The sequence below is a fragment of the Brachyhypopomus gauderio genome, chromosome 12, assembly GCF_052324685.1.
Source record: "Brachyhypopomus gauderio isolate BG-103 chromosome 12, BGAUD_0.2, whole genome shotgun sequence".
Taxonomy (NCBI): domain Eukaryota; kingdom Metazoa; phylum Chordata; class Actinopteri; order Gymnotiformes; family Hypopomidae; genus Brachyhypopomus; species Brachyhypopomus gauderio.
In genome coordinates this window covers 22504049-22522129 of record NC_135222.1, presented here as the reverse complement: position 1 = coordinate 22522129, position 18081 = coordinate 22504049, and the positions used below count along the sequence as shown (strand labels likewise).

The window sequence follows — 18081 nt, the reverse complement described above, 5'->3', positions numbered from 1 at the left end:
GTGTGTCTTGGGCCATGTGCATGTGTACATTACATAGGAGATGGTTGGCCTAGTGGTATAGTGAACTGCTCTAGTCCTCCCATGGGCTTCAAACCCCATCTGGTCAAGAGTTCTATGCTATACCATTAAGGCTCCTAACACTACATATGCCCACCACTGTAACATACTAGAAACCGAAAGTAAATAAGAGTGTCTGCCAAAAGTATAATAATATGGATGAGCATGATGAGTTTGAGAACAGCAGTAGGCCAACCTGTGGAAATCTAAGTACAGAACTCATAGATCAGAGCTGGGTCAGTGAAGCAGAAGAGCAACATGAAAAACGCCCCCTCCACCCACTGCTGATCAGGACACAAAGATGGCACCTCCATCGTTCAGCTGCACAACCCTCCAGTACATGAGGGGACAGGCCCCAGCAGCCAGAGCTGAAGCAAAGAGGCACTTTGACGTTTAAGATACCTTTATTACCTCAGCCCATTTAAAAACCTCTTCAGAGAGAGAAGCAGAGAGAGAGAGAGGCCATCATAGCCTGCCAAGGGACAAGTACAAATTTGGTGAATTTGAAATTAATCTCTAGCTACAGGGATGCTGTCTGTCAGACGTGGCAGGCGTTCAGTATTTACCGCATGTGGGAGATCTCAAGCTGTTAATCTACCTCCTCTGGGTGAAAGGGCAGCACAGCCATCAGCACAACAGTAATGAACTCGTTACCCACACAGATAATGAGGCAGGATGCAATCAGGGAGGAGGGGGCAGGGAGACACTCTGAGGTACACGACCTGAGACCAAAGTCTCCAAGGGTCCATTTCTCTGCATCCAAACAATATTAGATTACATTAGCCAACATGCTCATTTCCTCTCTGCAGCTTCTAGGACCGTTCACACTCGAGTTTGAGATTTTCTCCCCAAAATAGAAGGATCTCTGAAAAACTCTTTTCATGAAAAACTCTTTTCATGTCACATAAAGCGATGAGCCCTAAACAGCTAGTGAAACCTTTATTTTCTGGTCAGAGTCTCTCTGTTCCTCAGTGTAGAGGAAAAGCATCAGGGAAAAGCATTTGCTTTTTCTATCTTTCAGTCCTGTCATGTTTGCAAACATGCTGGCTGATGTATTTTGAATACACATGTAAGAGCAGTGAGCATGGAGCAGCTGGTGTGTCTGACAGGCCATAAACCCCACCCTCACACACCCTCACCCCACCCTACCCTTAACCTGGGCACTGTCTTAGTCTTTGTGCTGTATTAACCTGGTTTCTGTGTTAGTTTGGGTGTTGTGTTATCCTGTGTACTGTGTTAGTCTGGGGGTAACACTTTACAATATGGTTCCTTAATTAATGTTTAACTACTTATTAACTAAGCAATATATAATGGAGAATTATCATCATAGTTTTACCCTAATTACTCTTCACTTTAATAAAGTACTGTGTTAGGTCACATGTAAGTAATTAATAAGTAGTCTTCATCTATTTTCGTAACTACTTACTTTTGGTTCCTTAATTAATGTTTATGTACTTATTAGCTAAGTAACAAGTAATCGAGAATTATCATCATAGTTTTCATTAATTACTCTTCACTTCAATGTTAGTTCACATATAAGTAATTAATAAGTAGTCTTCATCTATTTTTGTAACTACTTTCTTTCGGTTCCTTAATTAATGTTTATGTACTTATTAGCTAAGCAACAAGTAATAGAGAATTATCATCATCGTTTTCATTAATTACTCTTCACTTCACTGTTAGTTCACATATAAGTAATTAATAAGTTGTCTTCATCTATTTTTGTAACTACTCACTTAATCAGTCCTTTATTAATGCTTATGTACTTGTCACTCCGGCGTATCTTTGTGTGCATTTACACTGGTTTGGGTACGCCCGTGTGTGAGTGTGTGTGTAGCGATGTCTAGATGTCTCACCTATCTCTAGTCTCAAAGCACATGTATTATTGTTGAGATATGTAAGTGTGCATAATGCCCATGTCCTTCATCAGTTGTTGTTCGACCTTTGTCATGAGTGGTGTTGTTCGTTTTTGCCGCTGCTTTAAACGTTGCTCCCGTCTCCTGCCTGCACAGTAAGTAACTTCAGAATAAGTAATCACGTATTTACTTAGCAGTACAGTTGACTTACTAGAACTACCAAACCACTGCCATTTGGCAGTTATACCTTTAAGGTTTGTTCATTTTTTTGCATGTTGGTTGTTTATCTATGTTGGACTCACATCAGCAAGCTCTGACCTGGTGAAGTTCCTCAAGTACACATGCACACCAGTGTTGTTATTATATTATATTGAAAGCTACTGCATTTGGTGACCTGTCTTGGACAAAAAGTGTTAACGTACATCACTTTCTTAGTGTTGTTAGTTAGTCATTAATGAAGCATTAATTACTTGAACATCAACCTTACTTATTATTATGTGTCCCCACAAGTAAAGTGAGAAGTTTAGGTATCTTACATGTACTATTAACTACTACTTAAGAACTAGCAGAAACTGATTACTGTTTTTGATGAGTGTCACAGTGTACCTATACAATAACTTGATAATCAATTAATTGTAGTAATAACTAATATAATACATTATTTTCCCAAGAAAGACTTATGCATCAACATGTTCAGTTTTTTATTCACAACACTGTAAAAAAATCACCTTCACACTTGCATGAGTATTCAGAAGTGCGCAACACAATAACACAATAAGAAATGAAAAGTCCTTAATAACAATAAAGTTGCAAACCTAACAGATATTATAACCAATACTATCCATGACCTACATGGATAACATAATCCTGTAATTTTAAACTGTAAACAAAGACTTTCAAAGAAAACAAATGATCCAACATTCACATTATAGAATATTTTACCAATGTGCTTTAAGATTAAGCAATTTAAATGTGTAATCTATGTGTTCCATTGATACAAGTCTTGCCAAATGAAACAAAATCAAATAAATTGTGTTACCATAGTTTAGTTCACATGAAGTTCACATGAAAATTATGTAAATTCAAAGCACTGTTTAATTATAGGTATGGATATCTAGCAGTCTGCCATCTTCTTTCATCCGTTCAACTGTGGCTTTGAGCTCTGGTTTTTTTGAAAATACACTTTTGCATTGCTCTGCAAAATCATATAAGGTGTGCCCTTTTCTTCCTTTGTGGAACATAGCCCGTATCTGGTGGTAAGATTCAGGATCCACCTGCTTTAACTCTGCAATTGCTGCTGTGTCCACAATTGTTTTGCGATTGACACCAACATAACTGTAAGCATCAGTTTTCGACATGCCTCTAGACACAGCCTTCAGAACACGCCTGTATCTGGAAATCACATCTTCGGGCATCCCAACTGCAAAACAAAATAAATTTAAGGCTATCTAACTTGCACTGAGCTGGCAGTTTGTTCGATACTACTACTTTGTACCCACATTCATTTTATAATATAGGTGTTTTGTCGACTTACCATTACTAACTGTATAACACTCATTTGCTGCACATATTATCTATATAACAATTCGTCTGTCAGTGTCATTTGCGTTAGCAAATCCTAGTCATAGTGACTCCATGCTCTTCACATTTTTGTTTCCCTACTCGACATACCTGACCAATACGGACTGTTTTTTACTTATAAAATACATTTCTTCAAATGTGCTAGATGTGACAAAGCATAGTGTGGGGTTGCTAGGACTGGGATTAGCAAGTCTTTCTCTAGCATGTGATCAACGATTGCTTCTGACTACATAGCCGCCTTTGGCTGGGACTTTGACAATGATGTGTAAAAATTCCAGATACACCTCTGTCATACAAGCAACACAAACACTACAATAACAGTGTCACTGATGTAATGAAAATAGACCGCCACCCCAATTATATCTTTCAGAGGTGTGTCTTTGGTGGTGCCTTTTCATTGGATGTAGTAAAAAGTGGGCTGACAAATACAAAATTGGTTATTGCAATGGTCTAATATTAGTAACAGTAAACCTACAAAGTGCACGTATATGACGGGTGTACTGATTAAAAAGTCAAATAAATACAAGTATTATTTAGATGTACCTTACAAACTCGCAATTCAGATAGAATGCAAAATTAGTGAAAAACAGCAACAACTGAACGTTCTAAGGAGCAAAGTAAGTACTTATGCATTATTACTAAGTAATAATGTTGTAATAATAATAATACCTTTCTTCTTTGGATATTCTTTCATCTTCCTCTTCTTGCTCTTCTTTTGTTTTGGGAAGTCATCAGTGTCAGAACTTGTGTCAGAATCCAGCTGTCGTTTCTTTTGCCTCTTCTTTTTTTCTATCACCACATTTCTACATTCACCCTTATTAGCTTTTTTCCACAATCTCTTTTTCTTCTCTTTCTCTCTCTTCTTTTGCTGGCAAGATGAAGATGTAGAATTTGTGCTATCCTCTTCCATACTGCTGCTGTCCTCGCCTTCACTGCTGTCACTAATACTCACGTGTGACTGAGGTCTTTGTCCAGAGGCTGCTTTCCTCATCACCAGCGCTTAAATAACAATAGCCACAATTTCAATAACATACATCACATTTAAATATCAACAGTAAAAACAGAGAAGATATCATGCTTTCTTTCAATCCTAAATCAGGCAGGTAAACATGAGATGGAACTGGTAAACTGGGGTCATATTACAAAAACATCCCAACACTGAAATCTTGTCTGTTTAGTGACCAAGGCATCTTCAATCTGAATGTAGGGCAGAAGCCTAACTTCATAATTTTATCCTTCTGTTTAACTTATCTGTTTTATCATTTTAGGGAGCTTTGACAGGCAACAAACTCACAATAACTGGCATGTCTTTTTCCTAACATTTCAAAAATCCCAGACACTCCAGACTTGATTTCCACTGTCACCACATAACTACTCAATAACAACCTCAAACAAGTAGTTTAGTATTCTAATTTAAGATTTATATTTGTAACAAATCTTACCCTGACCTCTCAGTTCTTTATTTAGTACTAAAGATAGGCATTTTCTGTAATGCAGCCCCTGGTCAATCAACCTCCTGCACTGCTTACCTTCTCTCAGTCTTTGTTGAAGAAACTTTTTGTCATTCTCTAGTAACCCAACCTTCTCCTCAAGACTTTTCACTTTCACCTTCAGAACAGCATTTTCTTCGTTTGCTCTCCTTAAAGCAGCCTGAAGGGTTGGTGCTGCTCCTTCAAAGGCAGAATATGTATTTTTGAATGAACACAAGATCAACTGTCAACATAAACTGATCATTACTGATTATATGTGGCTCCTCGTTATTGTCATCTACTGAACAGGATAAGGTCTAAAGATCCTTGTTATCAGTTTGAAGAGGTAATGCTTTATAGTATATACCTTGGGTGAACTATAGTCACCCCAGGCCGTCCCTTTAATTATGCTACTATAGACACATCTGATGGAGCCACATGCATGTTAATGACCGGCACATGTACTGTATGTAGATGGTCATGTAATGTTTATCTCTACAAATCCAATATACTTCTTTTATTCTGCTTTATTATTCTCAGACAAAGCATTTAGAAAATGTTTTGCCAGTTGAATAATAAAGTATGGACTGCTAGCTGAGCCATCCAGTGAAGGTTGTGTTCTGTCTTGAGTGTTGGTTTATAACCTAAATCTCACCTAGGGAGATTTTCCTTGGACCCTCATGCATTTGTAAAACTTTATGTAAAGCTGCTTTGTGACATTTGTTGTGCAAAGGGTTATATAAATAAATCTCACCTTTGACCATTGAGCTTTGGGTGGAGGTCTTAATTATTTTCCTTTGACCTGGAATTTCCAAGACTGGGCTGGCAGCGTTAAGGTTTGGGCATTGAGAACCTTCTGGTAATACTACCAAATCTAATGCCTGAGGATCTTCAAATGTTTCTGTGAGAAAGAAAAAGGTATAAACACAGTGACAGAGTGATGTCTCAGTACAGCAAGGTCACGTATGACATTTGCAACAATAAACCAGTAGCGAACCGTGACCATTAAACCTGGGCTCCCATCCCCTCCACCCCCCCGGGAAAAAATTGTTTCCTCTCCTAATTAACTGCAATAAAGAAAAATAATTGAGACGACAGTACAGCTATAGAAATGCAATAAACAATAACATATGTACTAGATAACATTTTAAGCAAAATAAGGTTCACAGCTCCGTGTTTCTCGGAAGCGGAATATGTAAACAACACGTACGAGGGCATCAAAGGAATGAATCGAAACTAGCTAGCGGTGGTACGCTAACGACAGCTAGCGTCGCCACAGCGGGCGGAAATTATCATACAGTTAAGCCCGCCCACTAAGAGGGAAGATATGATTGGTCAATTTTACTGTCATTTGAAACTGGTATTGCTGAATTATAACTGCCAGGCCCTCTGTAAACGAACAGCGGGCATCACAGTCCTGATAGGGGGAGACACAGGCCCATAGGCTTCCACTTAACCCCTCACCTTCCAACACAGATTGAATAGACACGGCTGAATAATTTATTTGCTTATATTTTTGTAATTGTTTAGATGTCGATTGTAAAACTGTAAGTAGATTAAATTGGATAAATTATATTATATATATTTATGTTTTAAGTAGGGGTGGGTATAGATTAATTTTTTTAATCTAGATTAATCTCACTGAAATCTTGAAATTAATCTAGATTAATCTATAGGTATGCTGACGAACCAACGTTCGATGCGAAAAATTCTGGCTCAGTAATGTGTTCCAAACTACGTTGTACTTTTGTAAGGGTGTCATATAACATCACTTCTCACCGCCTAGCAGGTGTATGTTTTTTCCTGAATACTACTGTGACTTCGTCAAGCACAACCCAGCCAGTCATCAGGCACTGCTAATAGTAAACTCTGAGGCGATTTCAGGTCGGCAGACCAGCGAGAAGATATTTTGTTGTTTTCAATCGGTCTGTGGGCTTCATCAACGCTCCGGACACCATCGAAATATATGGACCTAAAATACTGCTTTTATCTCAATACTGACCAAATTTAATAGAAATCTGTGCAGGCGAAAGTACTTTACTAGACCGCGGAAAATAGGCAGTCATGATTGACATTTGTGTATCGAGCGTCACGGTAGCTAGCAACTTTAGGCTAAAAGCGGCGACTCGGTTTAACTAATTCCCACAGTGTTTTCTTGAAATCGGTACTGATACCAGTGTTGTGTAGTTTAATCTCATTGTTTTCTGATATAACTTGTTGTTAAATGGTAATATAGTTAACATCACTTCGAATTAGATTATGATTAATTATTAATTATGATTAATTAGAATTAGATTATGTGAATTTCAGTCACACGACTTCTATTGTAATTAATGTATTATATTTTATTGTGATACATGATATTATAAATATCATAACTTTATCAATTCTCAACCAATTTTCTAAATCCAGGTATCATTTTAAAGGTATATTTCAGCTCTGTCTAGATATGTAATTCTTTTTAAGCTTGGGGCTGTTTGAAAATTTTGTCATCATACCTATAATCTATATTAAAATGGCTCATATGCGTGCTACCCAAGTAATGACTAAAAGTCAGTTTTTGAGATAGGGTTTCTTAATACAGAGGGTGCATTAGACCAGGGGCTCATCTCCTGTTTCCAAAATGCATCAATGACTGCTTGAGGAAGCTGTTCTACTTTGATATTTGAAGAAAAAAAACATGCTCAATAAAATTTAGGCTACTCGTGTTCAACGGTTTATTCAGTTAAACATGAATTTGAAAGCCTATACTGTACATTAAAAGGGGTTGATAACATGTTTATTCAGCTAAACATAATATTTGAAATGTAAGCCAACATTTAGTACATTTAACCTCACGGACGTAATTTGGGGGGGACTTTTTCAAAAGCCGGTTTTGGTCCTCTGCAGTTTTAACGGTTAAAAAGAAATATTTAAATAGCGACGAATCTAGCACTAGGACCATGCAGAAAACGACCGCTCCGAGCTCCGCTCGGGTAACACTTTACGTTCCTAAAAATGAATTTTCCATGAAGCAGACCTGGCGACTTCGTGGCTGCATCCATGTAAACACATGTACGATATGTAATTCACAGGTTTGAAAACTCGTTCTCGCCCCTACTGTGCAATTTGGTTAGGAATACAGCCGAGCTAAACTATCAAGTTGAAAGTCATCATAGTTTGCTTATCCATTTTGACCCAGTTCCCAACCCAACTTTAAAAATAGATTAACGGCGATAATTTTTATATCGCCCGATAAGAGTATCAAATTAACGAACGCCGTTAACGGCCCACCACTAGTTTTAAGAATATTTTTAGGCCCTCTGAGAAAACTCCCCACTGCAAAACTACTGAGGCGACAGCCAGTATCTAATTGCACATTTATACATTTAAACTGTACTTAACAATGTACAAATATAATTCCAACAAACCAAAATAATCCCACAAAGTCTCTCACTTGACAGGTAAAAAATGCAGTACTTCTGTTCAGAAAACTTAACGTTTCTTTAGCTAACTGCAGCACGCTGAATATAATTTGGAGATAAGATCGCTAACTGTATAGCCAACTTAGCTAGCTAAGTTAATTAGCTAGCTAACTGCATGTTTCATCTTCGCCAGAACCACAACATTTATGTTCCTATATCTACGGGTTTCTTACCTGCAGAGTCTTCCTCGAGTCTTCGTTGTTTCTTTTCGTTAATTCTTTTGCTTTTCCGCTCGCCCTCCATGCTACGCTCTTCTTCAGAGTCGGGGTAATAACGGCAAGGGATAACAACCACCCACGTAGGCTCGTTTACAGGCTCACTCACTTCTAAAAAGTGTTCTGAACCAGGATTGAGAGTGTTATCCCATGTAACAACAGAGCCCAAGTTGGGAGCTAATCCAAATAACTGCACATCTCTGAGCACTCGAATTATGTTTCGGTTTCTCATTTGAAATATCGCTCTGCACTTTTGACGCAGACGCTCTTGGGCCCGCGCGAATTTGTCACGTGACAACCCCGCGCACGTTTTTTTCTCCAAGCAGGCATAAAGCCATAATGAAAAGTGATGTTTCTAGTTTAATGTTAAGGGAATGGATTTGGCTAGAAAAATACTTCACCTTTGTGATGGCAGGGCAACAAGTAAAAGTACCGCAAGGCTAATAAAATGGCTTCAGAAAAAAAGACTTTTGAAAAGAAGAATGAAGTGCAGACTTTGCAAGCGAAACATGCAAATGAAGCCAAGATTGGAGCTGCGTGATGGGGCACAGTGGTAAGTTAAGTTAAGTGGTAAGAACAATATAATTCTTTATTAAACAAAAGTAATAACACACCACTTATATGGGATAGTTTGCTATTGAGACATAACTTTGTATTTTATTTGTAGCTTCTTGCTCTAAATTTCCGTTGCACCTTAGATTGTGCAACAGTTACAGTACAGCTACTGGTCAAAATACAGACTGAATTAGTCTATGGGTCAGAATGTAAATGCTTCACTTTTATAAGCAGGTGAATAAAAACATTTCCCTTCATCCATCCATCCATCCATCCATCCATCCATCCATTATCTGAACCGCTTAATCCCGTTAGTCAGGGTCACGGGGGGGCTGGAGCCAATCCCAGCATCTCCGGGCGAAGGCAGGGTACACCATGGGCAGGTCGCCAGTCCACCGCATAGCCAACACACACGCACTCACACCTACGGGCAATTTAGAGTGATCAATCAACCTAACACGCATGTCTTTGGACTGTGGGAGGAAACCGGAGTACCCGGAGGAAACCCACGCAGGCACAGGGAGAACATGCAAACTCCACACAGAGCAGCCCAGACCGAGAATCGAACCCAGACCGCCTTGCTGCGAGGCGCCAGTGCTAACCACCACACCACCATGCCGCCCTCATTGCCCTTCATATTTCACATATTACATATGTGGTGTAATATTAATGCTTTTTTGACACTATGTTAACTCACAGAACATTACATGCTCCATAATAATTATCACATCTAGTATAGAAGCTTTTATTAAATACATTTTACCGGTCTGTGTGACAAAATTAAGCAGTAGTATGGTAGTAAAGCTATATGAGACAATGGGCATGTGATACAGTTATTGTTGCATGAGAATGTACTTAATTAATAGACCCTGTTTATCAGTGGTGGCCTAAGCTGAAAGCATTGGTCTGCGAACAATTACTCTGATTGGTGTATCTTACTGTATTTCAATGTTATGCTTTCTCTGGTATTTCTTGCCCAGGGAGTGTCGGTATAAGACCCACAGAGGGAAGACGGTCAAGAAGTCAGTCAGATCAGGATCCATGTTTGAGAGGAGCAAGATAAGTCTTCAAAGCTGGATTAAATTTATCCACAGGTGTGAAATTATTGATCTCCTTGTATTTCAGAGTTCAATATTTTCCAAATCTTTTTATAAGCATGGCAATAATAGTGGGTGGGCATTTACTTAGAGCAGGTTAAAAACTGAAATCTGATTGGCTGCTTGAAGTACATTCTTTTGTTAAGGTTATGATGCAATTTTAACCTGTAACAATTATTTACTCTAGTTTTCTTCTTTTTACAAACAGGTTTTGGCAGAGATAATTAGCATTCTGGAGATGGGTGGGGGATGTAGTCGGGTTGAGCTCCTCTAGTACTGAGTTTAGGGGTTGCCTGGGCATTACGCGTTACAAAGAAGGAATGTCTGAAAACCATTGGACATATAATGTGTGTTTTTGAGAAAGAAGAAACAAAAGAAAACTAACAAAAATGCCTTTGTCTTAACACATAAGACATACCAAATTAATATGTCTGGAATATAGAGTAAAATATAATATTTTTGGTGATATTTGGCTATTTTAAATAGATGTGAGGTCCCTCACAGACCTAGCTTTTAACTCCGTGACAAACTCACTCACTCATTCCACTCAGTACAATACAGTCAGCAGGCCCTAAAAGAATCTAAAAGTGATGCATGAGTTTTTACAATCTTTCTTTTTAGGTTTGCACAAGGATTACGGCTGCGGCAAATCGATCTGATACAAGACGGTGTTTGTGGAAGCACACGCACGCTATCCAAAATGAATAAAACACTGCGAATGATCTGCAAGAGTGCAATAAAAAGGAAGAGGAGAAGAACAGGACAGCAAGTTGGAGGACAGAGAGAGTTTGTGATAATAGATGAAAGTAATTTCTGTCATAAACGTAAGGTAAGATCAGCTGTTACCCTGGATATATATCAGATCTTGGTAAAAACAGCTCTCAGTTCAGACCTGGCTTTATATGTTTTAACTGATATGTATAATATGTGTTATAGTGAGCTATTCACCCTGGCACAAATTTTAAAGGAATACCCCAGAAAATAATTCTCATATCATTCCAATATGTTTATCTTTGATTAGGAAACCTGGTGACTTGAAACACATAGATCTGGCCTGTACAGTGCCATAGTATTGTCATACATGCTAGAAGAAATGAAACCTGTATGATGTAAAAAAAAAACAGGTGAGGTTAAAATTTTGGAGTATTCCTTTAACAAATTTTGTGGGATAAAAAATAACCTCTGTGGTGGCATACAGCTCTCAGTCTCATATGGGAATACAAATAATTGAATTGCTTTTATTACTGTAAGAGGATATGTCAGCATATTATAACATGCCTGGTAGTTGAGTGATTATATGGCAAATACTATTGAGAATATTGTCATAAATATATATATTTTTTGACAGTATGGCCGTGGTAGATTTGGGCGCACCTGGAAAAGAAGAAAGTGGGTTTTTGGAATACTTGGTGTGAGAGAAGATAGGAGAAGGCCCATTCTCAGGCTGGTGGAAAAAAGATCACGACATCACTTGCTCCCTATAATCAGAAGGCATGTACGTAGAGGATCAACAATTATAAGTGATCAGTGGAGAGCTTACATGGGGGCACTTGAAAATGCAGGATATATGCACTTCAGTGTAAACCACAGAAGATGGTTTGTTGACCCTCTGAGTGGTGGCCATACACAACATTTGGAAAGAGCCTGGGCTATCTATAAAGGCCAAATTTGGAGAATGCGAGGGAACAGAACTGAAAAACTGTTGAAGGAGCATCTTGCAGTTATCGAGTGGACATACTGGCTTGGAAAGAACCACCGTGATGGCCTTATTGGACGTTTGTTAAAAGACATACGACAGTTTTTTCCAGTTTAGACAAACTAGCCCTTCTAGCCCTATTTAGGATTCTGTTTCTTTAGGGACTAGAGCATCCAATTAAAATACCTTTATGACACATTACAGCCCCAGACCCCTCCCTTTGGGCATGTGTAGATGTATTCTGTGTGTGTGTGTGTGTGTGTGTGTGTATAAAGTATATGTACTTCCTGTGGGTGTGGCTGTTCACCTGTCTTGTTAGTGCAATGTGTTACACGCGGTGCTCATTGTGTCAAGTATATATTGTGTGAGTATATATTCAGTTCAGTGTTGCAACCGTTTGTGTTAATGGTTTGCTGAGGGCTACAGTTTCTTCACTTGTGTAAGCTAATAAAGCTACGTGTTGAAGGAACTCGTCCATGCATCCTGCCTCATTCCTCACAGCTTTACACTTTATATTAGTTAATCTGTAAAGTGTGAACCAGCTTTCTGCATCTGATAACTTGCAAATATTATGTAAATGGACAAAGGCAGCCTTATTGACATTGCATATGTATGTGTCAATCGATAGTGACACCTAAGCTTTTTCAGGTAGATTTTTACTGAAAAACCATCTAGGGTAAGAGGAATTTTATCCAAGAAGAAACAACAGTATTGACATTATCTGGATTAGAAGATATATACAACTGAGTATCATCTGCATATCAATGGAAGAAAATATGCTTATGAATGATTGTGCCTAGTGGTAGCATATATATAATGAGAATAATATGGGGCCCAATACAGATACTTGTGGGACACCATATTTTACGTTTGTGCATTCTGAGCAGTCATTATTTACAAGGACAAATTTGTAATTGCATACATTATTTTAGAACATTGTGTGCAGCCTTAACAGGAAGTTTTGTGTCACTCTCAGAAGACAGGAATGAAGACATGTTCCAGACAGAAGTAAATGTTCCACCAGGGGAGAGGGGGACTCCTGGTTTATACTTTCGCGAGTGACCGTAGCGCGCGGCTCCGCCCACCTCACGCGACCCTGCACGAGCGGTGTAGGCGTTACATTTGCGAGCGTCGCTGCAGTGTTCTCCGAAACGATAGGTGGCAATGGAAAATAAAAAACCTCTGCAAAACCGGTGAAAGAACATTTTTACCTGACCAGAGACCGTATATATATACACCAGGCATCAAACGTAAATATGGCTTTGCAATGTTGTCCGAAACCAGGGATGTCAAAGTCAAATACACTGAGGGCCAAAAAACCTAATTTGCTACAAGCCGAGGGCCGGACTGGTTCAATGTTTATTAAAACATATTGAAATGATTGCACATAGCCTATCGAACCAAGTCCTAACACAGTGTTTATTATTTAATGCTTAAATGAATAAAGCAATACTTTCTTATGGATCTGTCAGTAATTTCAAGTGAAAACATTTTTCAACAAGCAAACAGATAAAAACTAACTTCCTTCAAAGAAAACATGTCCTGTACATTAAATGAATAAAGTAATAAAGGTTTGAAAAGTGCTGGAATTTAGGCTAAAGTACTTGAAAATGCTTGAAATTGTAACTACTTCGTTTCACAACAAATAGCTATCTGACTGAACAGTTCTCTTGTATTATGTTAACAAATACGAGCCTCTTGTAATTCGAGGACGAAACATGAGAGAACGTGAAGACGATAAGATTGGGTGTTTTGAAAATAAACAACCATTAAATAATGTGAATAAAAAGCGAATTATTTCAAATCATTTCGAATATATGTATAAATATTTAACTTAATTAAGTTTAATGTGCTGGGAAATATTGAAATGGACCTTGAAAGTGACGTAGAAGTGCTTGAATTCCACCTTGTAAAGGTGTATGATCCCTGCAAACATGACTTTGTTCATTGCACTGAGGCGCGGCGTGCGCAAAGTTACAAATTTCGAGAGGTGCACGACCTCGCGAATCGACAACGCACGAGGCCCTCGTGCACGGGCGGAGCCACTGCGATTACGTCATTTTCGCCGTGCTGACCCTCGCCGCTTGTGCGCACTGCAGTGACTTCGTGGGCTACCGTTGCATTGTGGGGAATGTAGTGTTTGTGCGTGCAAAACACCAGCGGGCGGCTGTGGCCTGCGGGCCGGTTCTAATAGTAATTAAATATCATCCAGGGGGCCATAGATAATGAACTCGTGGGCCGGATGTGGCCCGCGGGCCTTGACTTTGACACATGTGTCCAAAACGATATGTGGTAGTATAAAGAAACACCCCTCATAAAAAGGGGAATGAACATTTACCTGACGCATGTTTGATGTTGCTTTGTGTTTCAGGTTTGAAAAGTGCTGGAATTTAGGCTAAAGTACATTAAAATGTTGAAATTGTAACTACTTCGTTTCACAACAACTAGCTGTCAGAATGAACAGTTCTCCTGTATTACGTTAACAAATACGAGCCTCTTGTAATTCCAGGACGAAACATGAGAGAACGTGAAGACGTTAAGATTGGGCGTTTTGAAAATAAACAACCATTAAATAATGTGATAAAAAAGCGAATTATTTTGAATCATTTCGAGTATATGTATAAATATTTTATTTAATTTTGTTTATCATGCTGGAAAATATTGAAATGGACCTTTAAAGTGCTTTAATTCCACCTTGTAAAGGTGTATGAACCCTTCAAACATGACTTTGTCGATCGCGCTGAAGCGCGCGCGCGAAGTTACAAAATTCGAGAGGTGAACGACCTCGCGAAGCAACAACGTGCGAGGCCTTCGCGCACGGGCGGAGCCACAGCGATTACGTCATTTTCGCCGCGCGGACCCTCGCGCCGCTCGCAACGCGTCAAGTATAAACCAGGCTTTATGCTGTACTTTAGTCAAGTGTGCTCATGATTGGCATATGCCTTATCTCTCTGATCTTGTGTCTATGAATGGTGTTTATTTATATATATGACCAGTCCAACAACATATGTAAGGACTGGCATCATGTGAAATAAACTAGAGTGCTTTGGTGAAGTAACAAATGTGTGCTCGTGTGCTTTCACTGACACTCTCTGAGCCCTTGTGACTGTTCTTACGGAAAGGCCCTGGTTGTTGTGCTACAGACACCTATTATGCCAATGAGTGTCTCCAGCCTATCCAGTCGAATGTTGTGATCAATGATGTCGACAGCAGCACTAAGGTCTAACATGTTCTTTATCCGAGATATTAAGAGATCATTAACTACTTTAGTCAGTGCGGTTTCAGTGCTGTGGATTAGAGAATGCAATCTCTAATCTGTCCTTTATTTCCAAAGTTAACTTTCTCTCTGACTTTGGAAATAAAGGACAGATTAGAGATTGGCCTATATTCAGACTTAAATAAATGTGCCATATTTTGTCAATTGTGATTTTAACACCGCAGTAGTGGCTTAATGACCGCAATGACTATATATATACACTTAAATGCTAGTGGCATGTAGAGTAGTGGCACATTACCTAAAAAGCTCCTGCAGCTGTTTCTCATTCATTCACTTTTTCATGGGTTTTTATTTTACACTACATATTACCAACTCCAAAATACCCTAGACATGTAATCTATGAAATAGTAACACTTAATAATTTTCTTCTTGAGTAATAATTACATGATTACATAAGCATTAATGAAGGACTACTTATTAATTACTTATATATGAACTAACAGTAGTTTATTTTAGTGAAGTGTAATTAATGAAAAATTATCATGATGATTCTCCACTACCTATTGATTAGTTAATAAGTACTTAAACATTAATTAAAAGACTACTTATTAATTACTTATATATGAACTAACAGTAGTTTATTTTAGTGAAGAGTAATTAATGAAAAACTATCATGATGATTCTCCACTACCTATTGATTAGTTAATAAGTACTTAAACATTAATTAAAAGACTACTTATTAATTACTTATATATGAACTAACAGTAGTTTATTTTAGTGAAGAGTAATTAATGAAAAACTATGATGATAATTCTCCACTACCTATTGATTAGTTAATAAGTACTTAAACATTAATTAGGGGCCATAAATGAGTAGATTCCAAAATAAATAAATACTAGTTATTAATTATTTACATGTGAACTAACACAGTAGTTTATTATAGTGAAGAATAAGTAAGATAAAACTATGATGATAATTCTCCATTACCTATTGCTTAGTTAATAAGTAGTTAAACATTAATTAAGGAACCATATTGTAAAGTGTTACCGAACCGCAGAGAGTCTAAAGGTCCTGAAAGCCATTTTGGCTCTATTTTACCCACTCTCTTTCAAGACCTCTCTACCCCCTAGCAAAGAAAACTCTTAGATTTACTTTTAGATTTGAAGTGAGGAAGAAGAGATTGAACAACATTTTGTGTTTATCAGGCATCTGTTCTGCTGGATTTCTGTTTGGTTTCCTTTGTCATTAATTTGAATAAGACAATAATATATTATAAAATAAATAATTCGAAACACAGGAGGGGACACAATAGGCAATATCAATATGAATGAGGTGACAGGAAGACAAGCTCAGCTGAAAGTACATCGAAGAGAACCAGAAAGAGAACAACAATTTATAGCTTTCATTCAGCCCATGTATAAATGTATTGTTGTTGTTTTTTGTTTGTCAAAGCAGGAGAATATGCATTAAATATGTCCATCATCAGCATTAGAATAGATGACCAATGCTTATGACTATTGAAGTCATAAGAACTTAATATCTTTGCCTTTTTCTGTTGGCTTCCAAAATGTCTTATAGCTGAAGAACCGGCTTGGAAATCAAGCATCTGTTCCTGCTGCAGAAATCTGCTTGATGAGACATTTGACACCATTCTGCCCTGGCTGGGAGCGATTTAGAGGACCGAGGCTTCGTGCGCACACAGAGCTTGCGAGCAAAACAAAGCTTCTGTGTTCGGAGACGATGGCTGAAGCAGAGCTTTCACAGCAAGGTCCGTATCCTCTCCCTCACAATAGATCTCCTCCATCCTCTAACACAGCTAAGCTGCATATTCGCTGCAGTTGGAGCCCCTCCAGGGAGCAGGCCTCGGAGTAGGACAATGGGGGATTAAGCTGACGTGTACATCTACCTCTGAACCACTCCGCAAGGTCTTGGGGGTGGGGGGTGGGGAAGGCTTCCACTGATTACCATGTCACTCACCCACAATGCTTTAACCAGACTTCACGACTCCTCTGGAGGTAACAACCTTTCAGAAACAACTTCACTCAGCTGTCCTCAAGTTCTAGTAGCCTCCCAGAAGGAATAGCAACAGAATCCTAAAGAATGTTTTGGGAAATGTGCATGTATTTGGACAGACATATCCAATTTAATGTCCCGGGTCGTCAGAAAAAAATGTGTTTACGAAGGAAATTGGTGCTATCAGAATGCAGTGATATACCCTGGGCTGAAACCGCAAGAGAATCCCAGCAGAGATGTGTCAACCAGCACTCCGATGAAAAAGATGTTTATTAACCATCATTCTAGTGAATCTATTCACACATATAAGCATTAAGATCATTATCGTCATCATATCTACATTTTTTTGTGATGTTTGTCCTCACGAATGATTCTAAATAAATCAGAGACAGGCAGCACATGCTGAGAAAGCGATCTCATGTGCTCTCTCTCTCTCTCTCTCTCTCTCTCTTCTGCATTCTTTGTCATATGCAGTGCATGCAAATGTCACTGCACATGTCTTGTAAATACTCTTAGATGTTTGATCATTCTCAGCTGGGCTCTGGAGCGCTAAACTTTCAAAGTCATGGCATAGCTGCTCAATTGTACCAACATCTCTGGTTTCAGAGGAATACAGTGAAACATTATTTTGTTTCATAAACAAAACCCCAGGCCCCGTTCCCACCAATATAGACCACATACATGCTTGTACACTGGTATGTTGCTTCCATATACATTCATTTGCTGTTTTCCTACAGGCTGTTCATGCATTCAATAGGGTTCTGCTTTTTAATCTGGCTAAGTAGGTCTACATTTCCTTTGTACTCAAAACTGTTCTTGTGTTATGTGAAGTCATCAATAAAACACTGTTTTTGGGCCAAA

The 18081-nt window shown here is 38.5% G+C and overlaps 1 protein-coding gene and 1 long non-coding RNA gene across 3 annotated transcripts; one reads left to right on the top strand and one right to left on the bottom strand.

Moving 5' to 3' along the window:
• Positions 1-2590: 2590 nt before the first annotated feature.
• On the bottom strand, positions 2591-9310 carry LOC143528242 (uncharacterized). Of its 2 annotated transcripts, none has more exons than XM_077023871.1 (5): positions 8601-9310; positions 5718-5852; positions 5024-5164; positions 4164-4493; positions 2591-3333 (listed from the first exon to the last, which is right to left on the bottom strand). In XM_077023871.1, the coding sequence occupies exons 1-5, from the start codon at positions 8872-8874 to the stop codon at positions 3008-3010; spliced, it is 1206 nt and encodes a 401-aa protein (XP_076879986.1). In that variant the 5' UTR covers positions 8875-9310; the 3' UTR covers positions 2591-3007. The 2 variants fall into 2 exon arrangements, with proteins under 2 accessions (XP_076879986.1, XP_076879985.1); XM_077023870.1 differs by having other exon boundaries at positions 5718-5864; positions 8601-9302.
• LOC143528244 (uncharacterized) lies at positions 8856-12186 on the top strand. Its single transcript, XR_013134416.1, has 4 exons — positions 8856-9195; positions 10178-10291; positions 10916-11123; positions 11643-12186. It is a non-coding gene; the product is annotated as an uncharacterized LOC143528244 (long non-coding RNA).
• Positions 12187-18081: the final 5895 nt, after the last annotated feature.